This window comes from Microtus oregoni, unplaced genomic scaffold (assembly GCF_018167655.1).
Source record: "Microtus oregoni isolate MIOR12 unplaced genomic scaffold, Mior012 000074F_ref0000038, whole genome shotgun sequence".
Lineage (NCBI taxonomy): Eukaryota > Metazoa > Chordata > Mammalia > Rodentia > Cricetidae > Microtus > Microtus oregoni.
Window position 1 is genome coordinate 7,463,451 of NW_024544004.1, and position 22,431 is coordinate 7,485,881.

Genomic DNA, 22,431 nt, shown 5'->3' on the forward strand with positions numbered 1-22,431 from the left:
AAGAGGTTGGCTTGGACACAACCTTGTCAAAAAGAAGTTCTGAGAACTAAATGGGGATATTTTGAATTTCTCTGGAGAGAGGGGCAAAATCCCTAGCTGAGTTGGCCCAATAGAAAGATCTAGTTCCCTAATTATTGGACAGATGAAGGTCCCAGTTTACCTTGTACAGTAGAGAAAGGTCCCAGCATTACCACATTAGCTTCCAGCACTTCCCAGTTCCAAATATCCATACATGTCATGGAATCTTTAGATCAAAGAACAATCAGAACATGGTTTTAACACAATGAGTGGTTGTCCCAACTTGTTGATGTTCCAAGTGTTCTGTTCAGTTGTTCAGGTCTATGAATGAAAGATGAAAGCATTTCATTTCTTTTTTTTTTTTTGTTTGTTTGTTTTTTTGAGACTGGGTTTCTGTGTAGCTTTGGATCCTGTACTGGAACTTGCGCTGTAGACCAGGCTGGCCTCGAGTTCACAAAGATCACCTGCTTCTGCCTCCCAAGTGCTGGGATTAAAGGCGTGCACCACCACCACCTGGTCATTTTCTAATGACCACCTTGAAGGCAGATGGCCAGGTTCGTTCAACTTTGTGATCTAAACTAAGAATGTCTGAGGTGCCATGGGTCTCAAGAATATTTGCCTAGCTATCTTGCTGAGACAGGGATGCTTTAAGGCCATCTTCATTAGAATGAAATAGGTATTAGTTAGTCACAGACAGAGGATCTTTTAAAGCCTCCATTGTCAGAGGGGTAGGCCTGAAGCCCACTAAACAGAGAATATAGGTCTGAGGCCCCTTATTTACAGGGTCCCTTTACCAGAATGGCATGTTCCAGACCACCTTGAGCAAAAATGGAATGTCTTAAGTTCTCTTAGTCAAAGTGGAAAGATCATAGCCCCACCTCTTTTCTCTTGTGCAGAGGGAATGGTTTAAGTTTACCTTGGTCTGAGGTCTACTCGATAAAGTGTGAGACTTCTTTACACAAAATGAATGTTTAAGACACCCTTGGACAAATACCTAGGTCTGAGACAGACTTCCTATTAAGTGAGAAGGAGTAAGAGCCCTTGGGAATAGAGGAAACACCAAGATCATCTTGTGAGGATATTTTGCAGCTGAATTGGTCAAAAGTGAAGGTCTGAACCCTTGGGCAGAAAGGAAAAGTCCCATACAGCCTTGGAAGGAAAGGAAATGGAATGTTCCCTCTATCTTGTACCATGGAGTAAGTTCCCAGCACTGATTCAGCATGCTCCAATTCTTCAGTTTAGAATATTCACCAAGAGGAGACCATTCGCCAGTCTCAGCATTCTTTTTTTTTTTTTTTTTTGGTTTTTTCGAGACAGGGTTTCTCTGTGGTTTTGGAGCCTGTCCTGGAACTAGCTCTTGTAGACCAGGCTGGTCTCGAACTCACTGAGATCCGCCTGCGTCTGCCTCCCGAGTGCTGGGATTAAAGGCGTGCGCCACCACCGCCCAGCTCTCATCATTCTTCAAGCAAGTTATATGTCTGTCCCAGGCTAGATTGCCTCCTCTAGTTTGTGTTCGTCTGTCCAGCTATGGGCAGGCCATTCCACTTCTCATGACTGGCTTAAAGGCAGGTAACTGGGGTTCCAGACTCTTGGTTATAGAGTCTAGACTCTAGGCTTGTTCAGAGAGAGAATTTCTCACAGTCCTGTTGTAATAAGGCCACTTCATTTCCCCAGCTGCCCAGACTCCCAAAATAACCACACAGAAAATGTATTAATTAAATCACTGCTTGGCCATTTACTTAAGCGTATTGCTAGCTAACTCTTACATCTAGAATTAACCCATCTCCATTATTTTATATTTTACCATGAGGCTCGTGGCCTACGGACAAGGTTTCATCATATCTGTCTCTGGCAGTGGCTCCATGGCTTCTCCCTGACTCCTCCTTTCTTCAAGCATTCAGTTTAGTTTTCTACTAAGCCACTGGATGATACAAATTCTTTATTAACCAATGGTATTCACAGCATACAGAGGGGAATTCCACATGACGGCCCCATTGTGAGAACTATAAGGTGGGAGACCTCCTTGGTCAGTAAGGGGAAAGTGTTAGGCATTATAGGACAGAGAAGGAAGGTCTAAGACCTTTGGAGAAAGTGAGTGTCTCAGGGTAAATTGCACGATGTAGAAAGGGTCAGGCACTCCCTCACCAGTTTACAAATCTTTGGGAACTCCATTGCAGGACTAGCAGCAATTTGAGCATTCTTGTAACAAGCTCAATGGCAGTCCTTTTTTTCCGTGTTCCCCTTACGCTCACATTCAGCTGTATGAGTGTTGCCATGAAAAATGTAGCCTCTCCACTTCCCATGACCGATTTGAATGTAGATGGCATAGGTTCTATGCTAAGCATTTTACATTTCTGCCACTTCAATCCAGAGTTCTCTGAGGTCCCTTTGGGCACAGGTGTGTTTATTTGCCTGGCCACCTAGTTCAGGCCTGGAAAATTTAAGGCCCTCTTAGTTGAAGAGGTAGATATGAGGCACTCATGGACAGAAGGCTCTAAGCTTCCTTGGTCATGTGGGAGATACCTGGGGCACCCTTGATCAGAGTGTGATGGTCTGAGATCCCTTTGGTCACTGGGCCAGGTCAGTAGCCCACATGATTAAAGGGGAATATCTCAGGTCCCCTTTGTGCAGAAAGGGAATGTCTGAAGTCTCCTTGATTAAAGGAGAGAGTCCATAGATTTCCCTTAGGCAAAACATGAAAGTGGTTGGTTCGCATGGTTAGAAGTAGTAGATTTAAGGTCCCTTTTGGCAGTGGGAAAGGTCTAAAGTCCTCTTAGTTAATAGATCTGAAGACCTCTTGTGCATAAGTGGTAACTCCAACACTCTTTCAGAGTCCCTTGGTAAGAGCAGCTAGGTCTCAAGTTCTCTTGTGCAGTAGTGGGGGTTCTAAGGCCCCCGTTGTGAAAGAAACTCTAAAAGTCCCCTTGGAAAGAGATTTGTGGTCTTCTCATTAAGAGAGAGAATGTTTGAGGCCTGCTTGAGGAGAGTAAAATATTCTGAGACCAACTTGTTAAAGGGGGCATATTTGAGGCCATGTAGGCCCGTAGGTGAGGTTCTGAGGTCCTCTTGTGTACAGGTGGAATGTATGAGGCTCTTTTGGTTAGTTGTGTCAGGTCCATGACCCTGTTAAGTAGAAGGAGTGAGTCACAGGCTCCCTTAATCAGACTGATTAGAGCTCTTGGCCTCTTGATCCTTGGTAGCATATCTAATGCTTTCTTGGCAGAAGTCAAAGATGTGAATCCCCCAAGTTCTGAAAGTATAGGTCCGAGGTCTTTTTGATCCATTGAAGAAGTTTCGAGGCCTTCTTGGGTGGAAATAGGTCTGATTCACCATCTACCAAAAGTGGAAGATCTAAAGCCCTCCTTGATCAGATGGAGCATGTCTGAGGCCGCTTTGGGAACAATAGAAAAGTCTGAGGACTTGGCATAGAAGGAGAAGAACTAAAGTTCCTTTCATAAGAGAGAATAGGTAACAGACACCCCCTCTTAAATAGGACCCATGCAAATCCCCACTGAACAGAGTGAGAAGATCTGAGGCCTTTTTATGCAGAAGAGGGTAGTCTGAGACCTCTGAGGACAGAGGGTGAAGGTCTGATCCATCCTTGATCAGAGGGAATATTTCTGAGTGCCCTCCCCTTGGTTACAAAGAGCATATCTGAGGCCAAGTTTATTAGAAGGGGCAAGTCTAAGGCCGCCTTGTCCAGGGTGGGAAAATTTGAGGTCCCTTTTATTAAAAGGCTTATGTCTGATGCCACCTTCATTAGAGTAAGAAAGCCGAAGGCCCTGTTGATAGGAAGGAAAAGGTATTAAGGCTCCTTAGGAACAGCAGATATATTTCCATTTCCTATTGGAAAATGGAAGTCCTTTGAAGTCTACATTGGAAAATGTAGGGATATTTATGGTCTCCAATGGGAGAAGGGGCAGGCCTGAGGCCCCCTGTTTGTCATGGGAGAGATTGGTACTCCCTAGTGTAGTAATAGGAGCGGCGGGCTACTTTCCCAGCACCCGGCCGCCTGCACGGCTAGCTTTACCCAAAATAATTACACAGAAACCGTATTCTTTTAAACACCTCTTGGCCCATTATATCTAGCCTTTTCTCAGCTAACTCTCACACCTGGACTAGCCCATTTCTAATAATCTATGTAGCCCAAGAGCTGGCTTACCAGGAATGATCTTAACCTGCGTCTGCCTGGAGTGGGAGAATCATGGCGACTCCTTGACTCAGCTTCTTTCTCCCAGCATTCCGTTCTGTTTACTCTGCCTACCTAAGGGTTAGCCTATCAAGTGGGTCTAGGCAGTTTCTTTATTAATAAGAAATCACTCCCACATCATTTCCCCTTTTTCTGTTTAAACAAAAAAGAAAGGCTTTAACTTTAACATAGTAAAATTACATATAACAAAACAGTTATCAAGAATTACAGTTACAATATTTATATCTACTTTATCTTTTATCATAACAATGGAAAACTATAACTACATATCCATTCTTCAACTCCATCAAAGACTCCAGAAGGATATAATATTACCTAAGTAAACAAGAACTAAGAAACTTCAAACTCTATAAATGACAAAGACACCTCGCTGCCTGGACAGTCACCCAAAGTTCTTTTGTACCGTTGGGGCATCCATCTTCAGCTTTCAGGCCCATAGTATCCAGCAGACATTTTCATCAAGCAGGAAATTCCAAAGACAGTTCAGTCACTTTCTGCTGTGTCCTGCAGAATGTCTCGCAGACTCTTTCATGAATCAGGAACCCTGAAAGACCATCTCACCTTTAGGCAAGTTCAGCAGTCCTCTCTCTGTGGGTTCTCTTTGTCCAGTTTATGCAACAGTCCAGGCAAGAACAGTTTCTTGCCCAAATGGCTATCAAACTCCATAAGGATCCTCTTTGATGCCCATCTTCCTCTTGAAGTATATTGGTGCTGCCAGGAGCAGAGTGTCTCATTGTCATGAAAAGTCCTAAGTTATTAAAACATTAAATACCATATTCTGCAGTCTTTGAAAGATATGAAGAATGTCTATCTAACTGAAAAGTATCTCTATATATCTAGAAAATCTAACTAACATGACTACAAGCTTGACTATTACTGGTGATTATCCATTAACCTATATTTCTTAATTATACATTACATTTTTTTAATGAACTACACAATCACAATACCTTAATCAAGATCAGAAATACATATACATATAACAAAGTTGACTGTAAAATCCACACCAATGCAAATTATTCATACCTATATCATTTCCCCCTTTAAATGTAAAAGAACGTTTATAAACAATATTTTGGGAACATGGGCACAGTTTTTTCTCTCCAAACTGCTTCCTGCAGAATGGGGGCGCTGTTAATCAAATCATTTAGGGTGTAACTTACCATTTAGGTGCCAGGTTTATCTCAGTTGGCAGTTGAGTGAAGTAATTTTTTGAGGGTGTTCACAGGAACTTTTCGGGAGGTCGTGGTCTATCATACCATATCGGGATAGATGCAATCCACAGGGTGTGGTCTGTAGTAATAAGAGTGGCGGGCTGCATCCCCAGCACCCCAGCCGCTTGGCTAGCTTATGCCCGAAATAACAACACACAAACTGTATTCATTTAAACACTGCTTGGCCCATTTCTATCTAGCCTCTTCTAGGCTAACTCTCGCACCTGGACTAGCCCATTTCTAATAATGTTTGTAGCATCCCATGGTGCGCTTACCAGGAAGATTCTATCCTACGTCCATCCTGGGTTGGAGCTTCATCATGTGTGTCTGTCCAGGAGCCGGGAGCATGGCATCTCTCTGGGGCGGCATCTGCTCCCGAGAGGAGAGCTGTCAAGTCTGAGCTCACTTCCTCTTCCTCCCAGCATTCTGTTCTGTTTTCTCCACTCACCTGTGTTCTAACCTATAAGGGCCAGCCAAACAGTTTCTTTATTTTTTTTAACCAGTGACCTTCCTCCATCATTTCCCCTTTTTCTGTGTAAACAAAAACAAAGGAAGGCTTTAACTTTAACATAGCAAAATTACATATAACAAAACAGTTATCAAGTAAAAATTACAATATTTATATCTATTTTATCTTTATCATAACTAAGGAAAACTATAACTATAACTAACTATTCTTAACTCCATCAAAGACTCCAGGAAGATACAATATTACCTAAGCAAACAAGAAATAAGCAAACTCTAGAAATGACAGAGACATCTCACTGCCTCGACAGTCACCCAAAGTTCCTCTGTACCGTTGGGGCATCCATCTTCAGCCTTCAGGCCCATGCTATCCAGCAGACATTTCCACAAAGCAGGAAATTTCAAAGGCAGTCACTATCTGCTTGTCCTGAAGAATGTCTTTCAGACTCTTTCATGAATTAGGAACCCCGAAAGACCATCTCACCTTTAGGCAAGTTTAGCAGTCCTCTCTCTGCGGGTTCTTTGTGTCCAGTTTATGAAATAGTCCAGGCAAGAACAGTTTCTTGCCCAAATGGCTATCAAACTCCATAAGGATCATCTTCGATGCCCATCTTCCTCTTGAAGTAGATTGGTGCTGCCAGGAGCAGAGTGTCTCATTGTCATGAAAAGTGCTAAGTTATTAAAACATTTTAAATGCCATATTCTGCAGCCTTTGAGAGATATGAAGAATGCCTATCTGAAATATATCTCTATATATCTAGAAAATCTAACTAACATGACTACAAGTTTGACTATTTTTTATGATTATCTATCAGCAACCTATATTTCCTAATTATACATTACATTTTAAAAATGAACTACACAATCACAATACCTTAATCAAGACCAGAAATACATATACATATAACAAAATTGACCTTAAAATCCATACCAATGCAAATTATTCATATCTATATCATATCCCCCTTTAAATGTTAAAGAACGTTTATAAACCATATTTGGGAACATGGGCGCAGCTTTTTCTCTCCAAACTGCTTCCTGCTGAATGGGGGCATCGTTAATTAGGTCTTTCATGGTATAACCTGTGTGCTAGTTTCATCTCAGTTGGCAGTTGAGCGAAGCAATTTTCTGAAGATGTTCACAGCAACCCTTCAGGAGGACGTGGTCCATCATACTATATTTGGATAGAAGAAATCCACAGACTCTCACCCTCTGTGAAAACAAAATAAGGAACTCATTTCCAAAGCATCATGTCCTTAGATCCAAATTTCAAAGTCAAGGCATTTTCAAAATATCTATGTTGGATTAGTTCAGCAGCATTTATAAACAAATATCTTTTAGCAGCTCTTGCTCCTTCCTCAGCATTCAAACAATTCAAAGAGAGCATAATAGCATACAGTATCAAAATTCTCTGTTTATTTTCCATCTTTGTACAGCTTTGTTTTAACCTCTATTTCGTTTCTTTTTACTTCTATTTTATATTCTCTGTATATCTTTGACCTGGAATAACTCTGTGGACCAGGCTGTCCTTGAACTCTCAGAGATTCGCCTGTCTCTGCCTCCCAGGCATTCTGATTAAAGGTGTACGCTACTGCACCTTGAACTCACAGAGATCTCTTTGTCTCTGCATTCTAGGCACTGGGATTAAAGGCGTGTGCTACCACACCTTGAAGTCACAGAGGTCAATCTCCCTCTGCCTTTCAAGTGTTGGGATTAAAGGTGTGTACTACCACACACAACTCTCTTCCTTTTTTTTAAGAACTTCAACTTTTAGCTTGCATATATTTTTAACACACTGTAAATCATTTAAAAATTTTCTTTGTCTTTGAATCTCTCTTTACTCTATATCTCTCTTTTTCTGACCACATGAGTCTTTAATTTACCAACCAATATCAGTAGGACTAAAGCCGTGGCTTTGGCAGCTAGATCCAGTCTATTCCTTAGCTTTGCAGCCTCATGGCGGAGATACAGGCTGTAGCCATGTTTATAGCCACAACTCTGTGGCGTTTCAAGTTCCCTGCCAGCCAGCGAGCTACAACAGACAACACTCAAGTCCTCTCTCTGTAGCCAGCCCTCCTGCCTCAAACAGTCAGTGTTTGCCCTGGCAGGACAGCCTAGAAAGCCAGCATTTTAAAACAACACTGGTTTTTTCCTGCTCCTGAGTCAGGAAAATTTCAAAATGGAGGACGTACCATTTTGTGCTAGCTCTGGGGTCACCAGGTAGGAGCGGCCCTCAGCACTTTAATTCTGAGACTGAGCGTGCAACACAGAAATTCTTTTCATCCAAGTTACATCCAAATCTGACACACGGAGCACTGCACAGTCTGAAAACATGTCTCTGTATTCCATGCTCTCCCGCCTGCCTAAGCCTGATTCGGCCTTCTGCCCAGGTGCATGCGGGGAGTGCTGAGCCATCAGCATGTCGCAGAGCACTCTCCTTCCAATCCCAAGTGGGAACACAAACATCCAGTCCCATAAAAGCCACTGGAATGCTTTAAAGCCAGAGTTCACGCTGGCAGCACAGCCCCAAGAAGCTGCGCTTTAAAGTGACACAGCGTTTTTTCTGCTGCTGTTGCCGAATCAGGAAATCTCTCTACAGCACGCCACCAACAAACAGCAAAAATCTGTGTTAAACTCTCTCTCCCTTATTTTTAAGCCTTCTTAGGTTTTTAAGTGTATTTAGTCCATCACGTCTGGGTGCCTTTTGTAGTAATAAGAGCGGCGGGGCTGCATCCCCAGCACCCCAGCTGCCTGGCTAGCTTATGCCCGAAATAACAACACACAAACTGTATTCATTTAAACACTGCTTGGCCCATTTCTATCTAGCCTCTTCTAGGCTAACTCTTGCACCTGGACTAGTCCATTTCTAATAATGTTTGTAGCATCCCATGGTGCGCTTACCAGGAAGATTCTAGCCTACGTCCATCCTGGGTTGGAGCTTCATCATGTGTGTCTGCCCAGGAGCCGGGAGCATGGCGTCTCTCTGGGGCGGCGTCTGCTCCCGAGAGGAGAGCTGTCAAGTCTGAGCTCACTTCCTCTTCCTCCCAGCATTCTGTTCTGTTTTCTCCACCCACCTGTGTTCTAACCTATGAGGGCCAGCTAAGCAGTTTCTTTATTTTTTTAACCAATGACCTTCCTCCATCACTGGTCCTCTGTGAAAACAAAAGAAGACCCTCTCCAAAGCATCATATCCTTAGACCCAAATTTTGAAATTGTAATACCCTTATATCCATTCTGGTTTAGCTTGGCAGCCCATGTAATGAAATGTGTCTCTGTACTTTGCTCCGTCACAGTCAAAAATTTTAAAGAAAACACAATGTACATAATCCAGACTCTCTGTGAATTTTCCATTTTTACGTGGCTTATTTTCCTTTATTTCTTTTAATCTCTTAACTATCTGTACTCTGTCTCTTTAAAGACTTTACCTTTTTTTAAAACCATTAACTTTATTCTCTATATTCTTTTTCTTCTCTTTCCCAAGCCTAAGTACATTTATCCAACACTGTGACTCATTTAGTGGTCTGAATCTGTCCTATTGTGAATCTGCAATTTTTTACTATTCTGGAGCACTTTTGATTTGCACCTTTAAATCACTAGGCGCATAAGAATCTAAGCTGTGACATTCCTAAGTCAAAAACAGGTACTGCCAGCTTGCCCCGCCCAGTCCAACATGGTGGAGCTGCTCGTGCCTCTGAGCCGCAGCAGGCAATGACTTTCTTTAAGGCACACAGCGAGTCTAGTTGCCATCAAACAAATCGTAGCACTTTTCTCCAAATGCTCCATTCAAAAGCTCTGTCTCCCGCAGGAGCCAGACAGAGATCACAATGGCGGCACAGCCCAGAAAGCCGGCATTTTAAAACAGCCAGTTTTTTCCTGCTGCTGAGTCAGGAAAATTCAATATGGAGGACGTACCATTTTATGCTAGGTCTGGGGCCGCCAGGTAGGAGCGACACTCAGCATTTTAATTCTGAGACTGAGCGTGCAGCACAGAAATTCTTTTCATCCAAGTTACATCCAAATCTGACACGCAGAGCACTGCGCAGTCCTAATCCTCCATGCTCTCCCGCCTGCCTAAGCCTGATTCGGGAAGTGCTGAGCCATCAGCACAGTCTCAGAGCACTTTCCTTCCAATCCCAAGTGGGAACACAAACATCCAGTCCCATAAAAGCCATTGAAATGCTTTGAAGCCAGAGTTCACGCTGGCAGCACAGCCCCAAAAAGCTGTGCTTTAAAATGACACAGCGTTTTTTCTGCTGCTGTTGCCGAATCAGGAAATCTCTCTACAGCACGCCACCAACAAACAGCAAAAATCTGTGTTAAACTCTCTCTCCCTTATTTTTAAGCCTTCCCAGGTTTTTTAAGTGGATTTAGTCCATCACATCTGGGCGCCACTCTGTAGTAATAGGAGCTGTGGGCTACTTTCCTGGCACCCGGCCGCCCGCACGGCTAGCTTTACCCAAAATAATTACACGGAAACCGTATTCTTTTAAACACTGCTTGGCCCATTATATCTAGCCTTTTCTTGGCTAACTCTCTCACCTGGACTAGCCCATTTCTAATAATCTATGTAGCCCAAGAGCTGGCTTACCAGGAATGATCTTAACCTGCGTCTTCCTGGAGTGGGAGAATCATGACGACTCCTTGACTCAGCTTCTTTCTCCCAGCATTCCATTCTGTTTACTCTGCCTACCTAAGGGTTGGCCTATCAAGTGGGTCTAGGCAGTTTCTTTATTAATAAGAAATCACTCCCACATCACCCTAGGGGTGAGAGCAGATCTCAGCACCCCACTTTTTAGTCCTCCTTGGATAGAAAGGGAAGATGCTGTTTTAGCTTGGTGCGGAGCATACCCTGTTGGATGGAAGGTCAATATTTGTGTCTCTCTTGGTAGATCTGAGGTCTCCATGGACAGAGGAGTTTGCTGTTTGGCTCTCTAGGCCAAAATACAATACTCTGAGACCCTCATTAGTAAGAGATCGCTGGCCACTCTCTTGGGCAGAATGGAAAGCCCTAAGACCCTCTTTTGCTGAAATGGAATGTTTGAGGCTCCTTGGATAGAAAGAGAATATCTCAAACCCTCTTTGGTAAAAGAAGGATGACTGAGACCTCTTTGGACAGATCTGGCAAATGCAAGGCGCTTTTGAGTAGTGGTAGACCTTGTGCCTATCTTAGCAGAAGGGGAGAATCTGAGAACCTTTCCCTGGCATTTGGAAGAAGCAAATTGGAAGGTTTGAAGCCTTCTTGTTCTGATGGGGAAGTTCTGAAGCCCTCTTGTACAAAGGGGTCATGTTTCAATCTCCTTTGGATATTAGAATTAGAATGCTTGGGGCCCATCGGGGAGAGGGGAAATGTCTGAGGATGCATTCATGAGAAGTGATATGTCTGAAGCCCTGTTGTGAAGGTGTGGATGGTTCTTGAGCCCCTTGGGTGGATGTAGAAGGTTTCAAAGCCCCTTATCAGATGTAGCACGTTTCAGAGCTCCTTAGGCATATAGGAAAGGTTTTAGGGCCCATTGGAAGATGTGAAAAGTATATGGCTTCCTTGGGAAGTAGTGGTAGGGTCTTCAGCTCTTTTTTTGTAAGAAGGAAAGATATGAGCTCCCCTTTGGCAGAACAGGTAGATTTGAAGCCTTCTTGGTCTAATGTGGAAAGTTCTGAAGCTACCTTTGTCATAGAGAGCATGCTTCATGCTCCTTTTGGAAGAAATAAAACAGTTCTGTCTTGGGTGAATGTCTTAGTCCCCTTCATAAGAGATGATTGATCTGAATCCCATTTATGCAGACTCAGATGATCCCAGATTGCCAGTTGGACAGATAAGGAAGATTCCAGGGGCATTTGGGCATATGAAAAAAGTCATGGAGCCCTTTGAATATATATGAGAGTTCTAAGAGTCCCTTAAGCAGATGGGGAAGGTTCTAGAACCCTTCTGTATATGTGGATATTCCTAAAGGCCGTTGGGCAGATGAGGAAAATACTAAATCCCCTTGTAGATAGGTGGCCAGTCCCAGAGCATATTGAGCAGTAAAGGAAGGTCCTAGAGACCCTTGTGTGTATTTGGAAATTAGCCCTTTCAGCAGACGGTGAAGGTGATAGAGCCCTTATGTATATGTGACCAGTCCCAGAGCTCCTTGGACTGTAGGGTAGGTCACAGTGCCCTCTTGGGCAGATATCCTAAAGCCCATTTAATAATCTAAACTGAAAAATCACAATTTCTTTGGCACATGACTTTGCCATAACATTAAACATCCTAGTGCTCTTTTCTTATCCAAATTGCACATTTTTTGCCCCATTTGTTGCTTTATTTGGTTGTAGATCTACCTAAGAATAATCAGTAATAGCCATGCCATGGAATACATGTTATGTGAAATTTTCTCTGCCAAATAAGTTCACTGTAGTGAGAGCTGCGGGCCTTCTTTTTGTCCTGCCCAGCTCCCGCATGGCTAGCTTAGCCCCCGAAATAACAACACACAATTTGTATTCTTTAAAACACTGCTTGGCCCATTAGCTCTAGCCTCTTGCTACTAACTCTCACATCTTAATTAACCCAGTTCTATTAATGTGTGTAGCACCACAAGATGGTGGCTTACTGGGAAGATTCTAGCCTACATCCATCTCGGAGAGGAGAGCCATGGCATCTTCCTCACTGCCTTCTACCCAGCATCCTGTTCTATCTACTCCACCCACCTATGGTCTGACCTATCAGGCCAAGCAGTTTCTTTATTAATTAACCAATGAAAGAAACACATAGAAAGAATACCCACCTACATCATTTCCCTTTTTCTGTTTAAACAAAAAGGAAGGCTTTAACTTTAACATAGCAAAATTACATATAACAAACCAGTTATCAAGCAAGAATTACAGTTACAATATTTAGATCTATTTTATCTTTTGTCTTTTAGCTGTTAATTCTCTGGGACTATTAAAAACTTTGTCACCATCTAAGGTTTTGTTTAAATGAATTATTAGATCAGGTGTTATCCCAACAGCTGGTCGTAGACTGGAAATGTCTCCTAACAAACTTTGAAAGTTGTTAAGAGTCTGTAACCGGTCTCTCCTAATTTGTGCCTTTTGTGTCCTAATTTTCTGTAAACCTATTCTGTAACCTAGGTAATTAACAGAATCTCCTCTTTGAATCTTTTAAGGAGCAATTTGTAATCCTCATTTAGGCAAAACTATCTTTACTTCCTCAAACATTTTTTTCTAAAGTATCTATGTTTGAATCAGATAGCAAAATGTCATGGTAAATTATAGACTTAGGGATTTGCTTATGTATTATTTCCAGTGGTTGACCTACAAAATATTGACACAGCCTGGGGCTATTGAGCATTTCTTGTGGTCGGACAGTCCATTGGCATCTCCTAGTAGGCTGAGATTTATTATAAGTAGGCACTGTAAAGGCAAAATTTTCTCTATCCTTTTTTTGTAAAGGTATAGTGAAGAAGCAATCCTTCAAAACAATAACTATAGGAGACCATCCTTTGGGTATAAAAGAAGGCAGCGGAATTCTAGACTGTAGAGGGCCCATAGGTTGAATCACCTTGTTGACAGCCCTTAGATCTGTTATCCTTCTCCATTTACCAGATTTCTTTTTTACAACAAACACCAGAGAATTCCAAGGGCTAGTTGACTTCTCAATATGTTGAGCATCTAATTGCTCCTGTACCAGTTGTTCTAAAGCCTGGAATTTATCTTCAGCTAGAGGCCATTGCTTAACCTTCATTGGCTTCTCAGTTAGCCATGTTAAAGGTAGGGCTGTTGGTACCTCTAAAGGTTTGTTAGTTGCTTTATGTTCTTGTACAGCCTGGGTGGCTGGTCACCTTTGTGCATAGTGCCTTATTACATCCTTCCCAGAATTATGAGTTCTTGAGACTGCAGGAATGTTAATCTGAGTATTCCATTGTTGTAGCAGGTCACAGTCCCATAAATTTATTGCAGTATCAACTATATATGGCCTTAGCTTTCCTCTTTGACCTTCTGTACCAATACAGTTAACCCATCTCTTGCTTTGTTTAACTCGAGATATGGTTTCAATTCCTAGTAATTGAACATCTGCCTTTTGAAAAGGCCAATTTGGATGCCAAGATTCTGGAGTGATGATACTCACATCTGCTTCTTTGTCTATCAAGCCAACAATCACAATTCCATTTATACACACTCTCAGCTTTGATCTCTGATCATTTATAGAAGTTTGCCAAAATATATGCTTCTTATTTTCTATTTGAATTTCTGACTTATGCTTCAATTTTGAGCCATCATTTAGAACCTTATGCTCTTGCACAGAAGGTTCTAGAGTTTTTAATTTTCCTGGTGTGACATGTCCTCCATGGTTACTGGGAACACCTGAGCCACTTTTGGCTTGGGGCCTGCGAGAGACCCCTCCAGGAGTTTCCCGATGGTATTGGGTTGCCTTATTGTCTGTTGTTGATCTGCATTCATTGGTCCAATGCTGTCCTTTACTACACCTCCTACATATACCTGAAGGCCGAGGTCTCCTATTCTTGCCATTCCTAGATGAAATGGTATTCCTAGAAATTCCTTGCCTGCAATCCCTTTTCAGGTGTCCTAATTTACCACAACTAAAACATTTGGCCTGTTGATGTCCCCTCATTGCTTTGGAAATCACTTCTCCTACCCAAGATTCATTATCATAGTTAAAGGTCTGAAAATTCATAATATGCTGGATCTATTCATCCATAGGTGCTGATCTAGACCTTAAAGGCCCAATTATCTTTTTTATATCTAAGTTTGCATTTTCAAAAGTCAGTGATTCAAGAATTAGTCATCTAGCTTCTGGGTCTGTTACTACTATGTTCAGAGCCTTAATTAATCTTAGCAAAAAATCAGTATAGGGTTTTTCCCCTGTCCCTGCTTAACCCTGGTATATGATTCTATTTTTCCTCTGGTTCTGGTATTATATCCCAGGCATTCATGGCTGCTTTGTGGCATAGGGACAATACTTCTTCATCATAAAGACCAGCATACACTCCTATGCCAAGAATTTGATCTTGGGAAACCTCCACATGTTTTGCTCTTCCTTGCTGTTCCATATGTTTGGATTCTTCTCTGAAATAAACTCCAAACATCAAAGAAGGTCCATCTTCCAAGACCACTGATGATAACTGGGAGAAATCATGGGGTGTAGCTCTGACATTAGAAGCCCAAGTCCTTATCATTTCCCTGACAAATGTAGAGTGCAAGCCATAAGTAATGACGATGTGCTTAATTTTTTTCAGATCATTCAGTCCTATCAATGTCCATCTACCTTCTTTGGCTCCCTTTGAACCTTTAGAAGTTGATGCTTTGTCAGAATAAATTAGAGGGTATGTCACTAAAACCCTGGTTAAACCAGTTCTGACAGCTGGTGGTGACAGTGTATCCTGCCCTTGTGTCTTCTCACCCAGTTCATCACCCCTAATAATTTCCTCAATCACTTCAAATCTCTTAATCATTGTCTCACATAAGCCCTGAATCTCCTGACCTGCAAAGGTTTCTAGTGATTTCCCTATGGTACTAATTTTCTGGTCCCCATTCTGCACCTGTGATTCCAATGTCTTACTGTTTCCTTTCAAAGATAACATCTCCTCCTTGAACTGCCCCCAGATATCATGTAAGTTGCCATCCTGCAGGTATATTCTGTCTGTTACCTTATCAAAACTCTGTGATAACTTCTGAAAGTCAAATTCAACAGCCTGGACCCTTTCAGGTAAGTTCCTAGTACCCTTAGATATGGAGTCAATTTTGCCTATCATGGTATTAATCCTATCAATGTCATATACTTCCATAATGACATAATATGGAGAAGAAAACTGAAACCTAATAACCGGTAAATTGAGGTCATAGAGGCCTCGTGTGATTTCAGCAAAAACCTTGGCTAGAGTCCCATTATAAACGAAACCTGCCATTTTAGCTGTTAACCAGAAGATGGCGTTGTTTCTGGTCGTGACCTGAATCAATGGAACGGTGTCAGGATAGATCCTGTGGTACTTGAGAGGTTAGATGAACACAGAGGAAGAAAACCCAGAGTCCAGGCACAAAGAAAAAAAAAACCCAGGGAGCTTCCAGCAGCTGATAAATAGCGTGGCTCACCCCGGGTGCCTGCCCTGCTCCCACCTGATACAGGGGGTCCTGACACAGCAGCTGCAAGAATGGCTGACTGCCCAGACTGGCGGGGATTTCAAACAGCACTTCTGTCAGATGTGGCTGACTTGCGCTGCCCAAGCCTTGCTTAACACCTGCTCAGACAAGATCAAACCAGGTGGGCAGAGACTGTCCGGGCTGTGAATCTCAGGAGACAGGGAGTTTTTAACTGCTGACTCCATGCACAGGCCGTGGCTGAGGGAGGGCTCATGCCAAGCTGAGCTGGCGGCAGGCAGTAGAGCAGGGGGATGGGGGTTGGGGGGTGGTTCTAAAACCAAACAGTGGGTGCCAGATAGTGCACAAAAAAATCCCACACCAGTTTGAAATTATTATTAAAAAGATTATTTATTTGAGGGAAAAAAACTTACAGAATGCCATCCTAGACAACAGCCTACTACACGACCAGGAAAGGAGTATAGTCGTCGGAACCAGAGTCAGAAGCAAGAGAGAGAGAGGAGGGCTGCTGCTGCTTTTTAAAGAGAAAGAGACAAAGCCCCAGTGGGCTGGTATCTCAATGGCTATTGGCTGAAGAAACAGATGGAGCTCTCGCAGCACTCTCAGGTTTTATTTATTTATTTATTTATTTTGCTTTTTTGAGATAGGGTTTCTCTGTGGCTTTGGAGCCTGTCCTCGAACTAGACCAGGCTGGTCTCGAACTCACAGAGATCCACCTGGCTCTGCCTCCTGAGTGCTGGGATTAAAGGCGTGCGCCACCATTGCCCGGCTCACTCTCAGGTTTTAATGTGGATTTAGTTGACCATGTTGGAGTGCCAGTTGTTGCAAGGTGATGGCCTGCTTGTTTGTTCTGGCTGCCCAGCTAGCTTAGCCCCAAAATAACCACACAGAAATTGTATTAATTAAATCACTGCTTGGCCCATTAATTCTAGCCTCTTATTGGCTAACTCTCACATCTTGATTTAACCCATTTCCATTAATCTGTGTATTACCACATGGCAGTGGCTTACCGGGTAAGATTCGAACTGGCATCTGTCTCAGGCAGAGGATCCATGGCGTCTCTCTCTCTCTCTCCACCCTTATTCCTTCCAGCATTTGATTGTGTTTTCCCTGCCTACCTAAGTTCTGCCCTTATCAGGCCAAGGCAGTTTCTTCATACAAGCAACATACAGAAAGAAGCACCTCCTACACCAATATATGGGGATGAAAAAAATGCTTAAATGGGCTGAAGAAAGGAGGAAATCCATAAACCTTCAGAGTTGCTGAGTCCTGTAACATATAGGCAAAATTTGGAAAACATCACAAAGATAGCATCATGACAGGGAGCATAGATCTGTTTTTGTTTTTCATCTGGATTCAGAAGGTGATGTGAGAGATTAGTAAACTCCAACATTCAATTCCATGAATAATGTGTTTGCTTATTATTTACCCTTGCCAACAACAGTCAAAACTTGGATCTCACAAAATCAACACATTAACAAGATTTTATTTAGCAAAAGCCCATAATCCAACCAAGGAAATGATGAAACAAGACAAAAATAGAAGGCCAACTTGACCATTTTCTGTCACAGACTATTCTGGTGTGGTTTTGAGTCCTTGGAAAAATTTATGTAAATGCCTTAAGAATATTTGCTATAACGTGACATTCCATGGCTGGTTGCTGCCCGTAGGAGGCCTACCCCTTTTCCAAAGAGAAACAAAGGAAGGGGAGTGGATGGGGGTGGAGAGATGGGAGGTTGGATGGCAGGGACTGGGAGGAGAGAAGGGCGGGTGGTGGGGGAAGAGGGGAGATGAAGGGAGGGACTAGGAGGAGGGGGGGCCGTGGTTGAAATGTAAAAACAAATAACATGCAACAAGCAAAGAATTCTTCCTATAATCCCTGGGAATTAAAGGATGATGTAAACTGTGAATTTATTTTCAAACTTCAGGATACACTTGGTTTTCCACCACAGAAGTGTATGACAGAAAAATAATGCTGCTGCCTAAAAACATGAGGGCAGCTAGACTTGCCACTACATTAGCAATTCCAATTCTCTGATAAGATGGATATAAAGGAATATGGAAAGATGGTGGAAATGTAATTGCTGCTTTGTGAATGACAGAGAAATAATTGCATAAGACAGCCAGGAGAACAAAGGTACTGGCAATGATGTTGAGAATGGCTGAAATGACGAATGGATTGTAGGTGGTATTCTTCTGCACTTTCCCTGTGTACATATTTCGAACAGCAAGAATGGTGGCAACTGTTCCAAATAACCCGAGAATGTTGGAGCCCAGTAACAAATGTTGAACGATACGAATATCCAATGGAATGAAGTTGTCAAGGTAGGTATATTCATGACACCCTCTGGCATTGCTGGGCTTGATGTTTTGGTGGTAAAAACAGACTCTCCACATCCCTATGAAGGCTGTGGTAGGCTCAGAGAAAACTGTTTCATTAAAGTACCAGACTCGCCATTGTGGGAGGCCTGTGGAGATGCTGCAGAGGAGCCATGCTATGCAGGCCAAAGCAAATCCCCCGACTTGACAGTTGGCACTTCTGCTGAGCAACAACATGGTGACAGCAAACACGGGATAACTGTAAACAAATAGAATAAAGCATAAGAGTGGGCTTAGGTCTTCCCTAGGCCTAGGACGGTATTCCCGGGGAGACCACTACCAGGAGGGAAGAATTGGTTAGGCTTGAGAAAGTGAGGATGTGCTATTATGAGTTTGGCTGATTTACTGACAGCTTGACAGTACGCACACTCCCTAACAGTTCCACTTTTTTTTTTTCGTTTATTCAAGACAGGGGTTGTCTGTGGCTCTGGCTGTCCCAGAATCCACTTCGTATGCCAAGCTGGCCTTAAATTCACAAAGATCTGCCTGCCTCTGCCTCCTGAGTGCTGGGATTAAAGATGTGCACCATTACACTTGGCATTAACAGTTCTGCTTCTGTGTGTCTACACACACAATGACCTTTCACCACAAATATTTGCCCATCATGATGCTCATCAAAGCACTATTTGTAATAGTGGTGATGTTCATGGGCAGCAAGGCTACATAATGAGATCCTGTCTCTACAAAACCAATATACCTACTATTAAATGAATAGACAAATGAATAAGTAAATTGCTAATTTTAAACATAATAGATTATGCAATTCTGGAAAATATATACAATTCTCTGTTGTACATTACCTGAAGCAAACTTCTTCACTTATTACATGTCAAACAGAGGACCATTGGGAACCAAGGTAATAATCTAAAATGGAGAGAGAATAGTAAGTACATACTATAGTATGATTTTGTTTTGTCTATCATGAAACCTGTTGCGAAGATACAAGATAAAATGTATCTGGATGCTGGGATTACTGGTGACGCCCCCCCCCCCCCCTTTTAGGTTCAAATTCTATCACATTTTTGTTCTTTGCTTGGTGCTTTTGTTTTGGGGGGACAGGGTCTGACTAGCATGGTGGTCTGATTAGCATTCTCTCAAACTTACCATGTGGCCCAGTTTGGTTTCACATTTCAAGGCCGTTTGCAAGCATCAGACTCCTGAGTACTAAGACTGTAAGCAGGCAGCACCATACCTGGCCTGAGGTTTTTTGTTTTTTGGGGTTTTTTTTTTTTTTTTGGCTTGGTCTGTTGTTGTTTTTTTTAAAGATTGATTTATTTTATCTGCATTGATGTTTTGCCTCTATGTATGTCTGTGTGAGGATATCGGATCCCCTGGAACTAGAGTTCCAGACAGTTGTAAGCTGCCATGTGGGTGATAGGAATTGAAGTGGAATCCTTTGGAAAAGCAGTCAAGTACGCTTATACACTGAGCCATTTTCCAGCCCTCTTTTTTTTTAATTTAAAAATTTTTAAATATTTTTGAAAGATGAAGTCACATGGTTGGTGGGGGCAATGAAGGTGAACAAAGTTCTTTAAGGAACTAACTCCTAACTCAATCAAAAGAAAGAGCCCAAGTTTTAGAAATGACGAGAGGGGATGCCACCATGTGCCTGAGACCTGTGCTGAATAGCAAGATCAAAATGCACAGCTTAACCTTGGAGACAGGAGAATTGGAGGTGAAGGTTCAGATGAATGAAGGCTGATCATGAGAAGACCTCCAATTCAATCTGAGAGGCGTCTGAAGATTTTATTAGAAATAACATGAATGGGCTGAAAAATGGTTGCAAGTGCCTTTAATCCCAGTACTCGGGAGGTAGAGGTAGCAGATCTCTGTGAGTTCAAGGCCAGCCTGATCTACAAAGTGAGTTCCAGGATAGCCAGGACTGTTACATAGAGAAACCCTGCAAAGTGAGTTCTAGGACAGCCAGGACTGTTACACAGAGAAACCTTGCCTCAAAAAGCCAAACAGAAGAAGAAGAAGAAGAAGAAGAAGAAGAAGAAGAAGAAGAAGGAGAAGGAGAAGGAGAAGAAAGAAAGAAGGAAATAAAGAAAGAAAGAAAGAAAGAAAGACCATGAATGGAGCATGCCCTTTACCACTGAATCATATTCCCAACCTTTTTTAAATTTTCACTTTGAGATGGGGTCTTGAAAGGTACTCAGGCTGGGTCTATATTTCCTTAAGTGGTTCAGGAAATTGTCTTTGCAGTTGTTTGTCTGATTAGATATATGACCTAATTATGTAGACCATTATATTGGCTATTTTTATGTCAACTTTTCACAAGCTAGAGTCATCAGGGAGGAAGGAACCTCAATTGAGAAAATGCCTCTATAAGAGCCAGCCGTAAGGCATTTTTTAAATTAGTGAACAATGGGGAAGGGCCAAGCCCATTGTACGTGGGGCTATGCCTAGGCTGCAGATCCTGGTTCCTATAAGGAGGTGGGATGAGCCGGGCGGTGGTGGCGCACACCTTTAATCCCAGCACTCAGGAGGCAGAGGCAGGCGGATTTCTGTGAATTCAAGACCAGCCTGGTCTAGAAGAGCTAGTTCCAGGACAGGCTCCAAAACCACAGAGAAACCCTGTCTCGAAAAACAAAAAACAACAACAACAAAAAAGAAGGTGGGCTGAGCAAGCCGTGGGAAGTAAGCCAGTAAGCAGCACCCCTCTGTGGCCTCTGTATCAGTTCCTGCATCCAGGTTCTTGCCCTGCTTGAATTCGTGTCCTGACTTCCTTCAGGTGCTGAAGTGTAAGCCAAATAAACCCTTTCCTTCCCAACTAGCTTTTTGGTCATGTTGTTTTATTGCAGCAATAGTAGCCCCAACTAAGACAACTACGCTGGCTTCAAATGTTCTATATAGTCCAGAGTGGACTTGAACCGGTTTTCCTTTTACCCATCAGAAAGGTAACATTGTGTTCAACTGACATCAGTACAGATTTAACAATCTAGTTGTGCATTCCAGGTCTGCTTTTCTTGCCCAAAACTTCAAAGGAATCAAGTGTTCTAAGGGCCTTGGATCCAGTGAGATGGGAAAGGACAGTGAGAAAATTCAGGCAGATCACAGTGCAGTAGTGGAAGGGCCATGTATGACACTTGAGGCCAGAAGAACCAGGAGGGCTGCTTTGTGATGTCACAAAGGATATCACAAAAATAGTGAAATCCAGGGAGGGGGGAGGGTTTAATGTAGTTAACCTTTTTCAGAAAGAGGTTTATCCCAAGTGATGAAGATGTCCAAGTTACACAGGTATCCTGGTTTTAAGGCAGAGAATCTAGGAGACAGGATGGATACAGGGGTACAGAAACCAGACTGATCTGATCACCAAGATGGGAACTTGTACCTTTTCCACCATGGTAATTTTGAAAAACAAACATTAAGTTGAAATGTCACAGTTCAAAGTCTCTGTGTGGCCAAATACCTAGGAGAACAAATTTAAGGGATGAATTATTTGGTTTGGCTCGGTTTCAGAAGTCCATAGTCCTTGGCTGTGTTGAGTCAAATGTGTGATTAGGCAGGATATCACTGTGATGAGAGGCTACTCAGCTCATGATGACAGGAAATAGAGAGAGGGGTACCAGGGATGAAATAAAACCTTCAAAGGCACCGTCACTGGTATCTACTTCCTTCAGCTATGACCCAACTCTCAAGTGTCCAGAACCTTCCACAAAAGCACTATTGGCTAGGGACCAAGAGACACATGAGATTTTTGCCCAGACAGATCATATCCAAATCATAATACTATCACAGAAGATTAAATGTTCTGTGACTGCACTAAGGGTGTCCCTGGGGCAGTCAACTCCAGATGCAGGTAGCACAGTGGCTAGGGGCCAGGGAGAGATAACATTCAATGAGGACAGCATTTCAGTTGGGAGAAGATGGACAGTGGAGTCCTTTCTACAACTCTGTGAACCACAGAACTCCACAACTAAAATAGTGAATAGTGAATTTTGATATGAATACTTAACTCTATTAGGTTACACAGAGTATACAACAAAGATGGATAGAGCTTCTCCTAACCTGCAGTGTTGCCTTCAACCGGTGATCAGCAATGTGGCAGAAGGT

The 22,431-nt window shown here is 42.6% G+C and overlaps 1 protein-coding gene across 1 annotated transcript; it reads right to left on the minus strand.

Annotated features, from left to right (window-relative positions):
• Nucleotides 1–17,841: 17,841 nt before the first annotated feature.
• LOC121441296 (claudin-34-like) lies at nucleotides 17,842–18,552 on the minus strand. The gene has a single exon (XM_041642434.1). The coding sequence runs from the start codon at nucleotides 18,550–18,552 to the stop codon at nucleotides 17,914–17,916; it is 639 nt and encodes a 212-aa protein (XP_041498368.1). The 3' UTR covers nucleotides 17,842–17,913.
• Nucleotides 18,553–22,431: the final 3,879 nt, after the last annotated feature.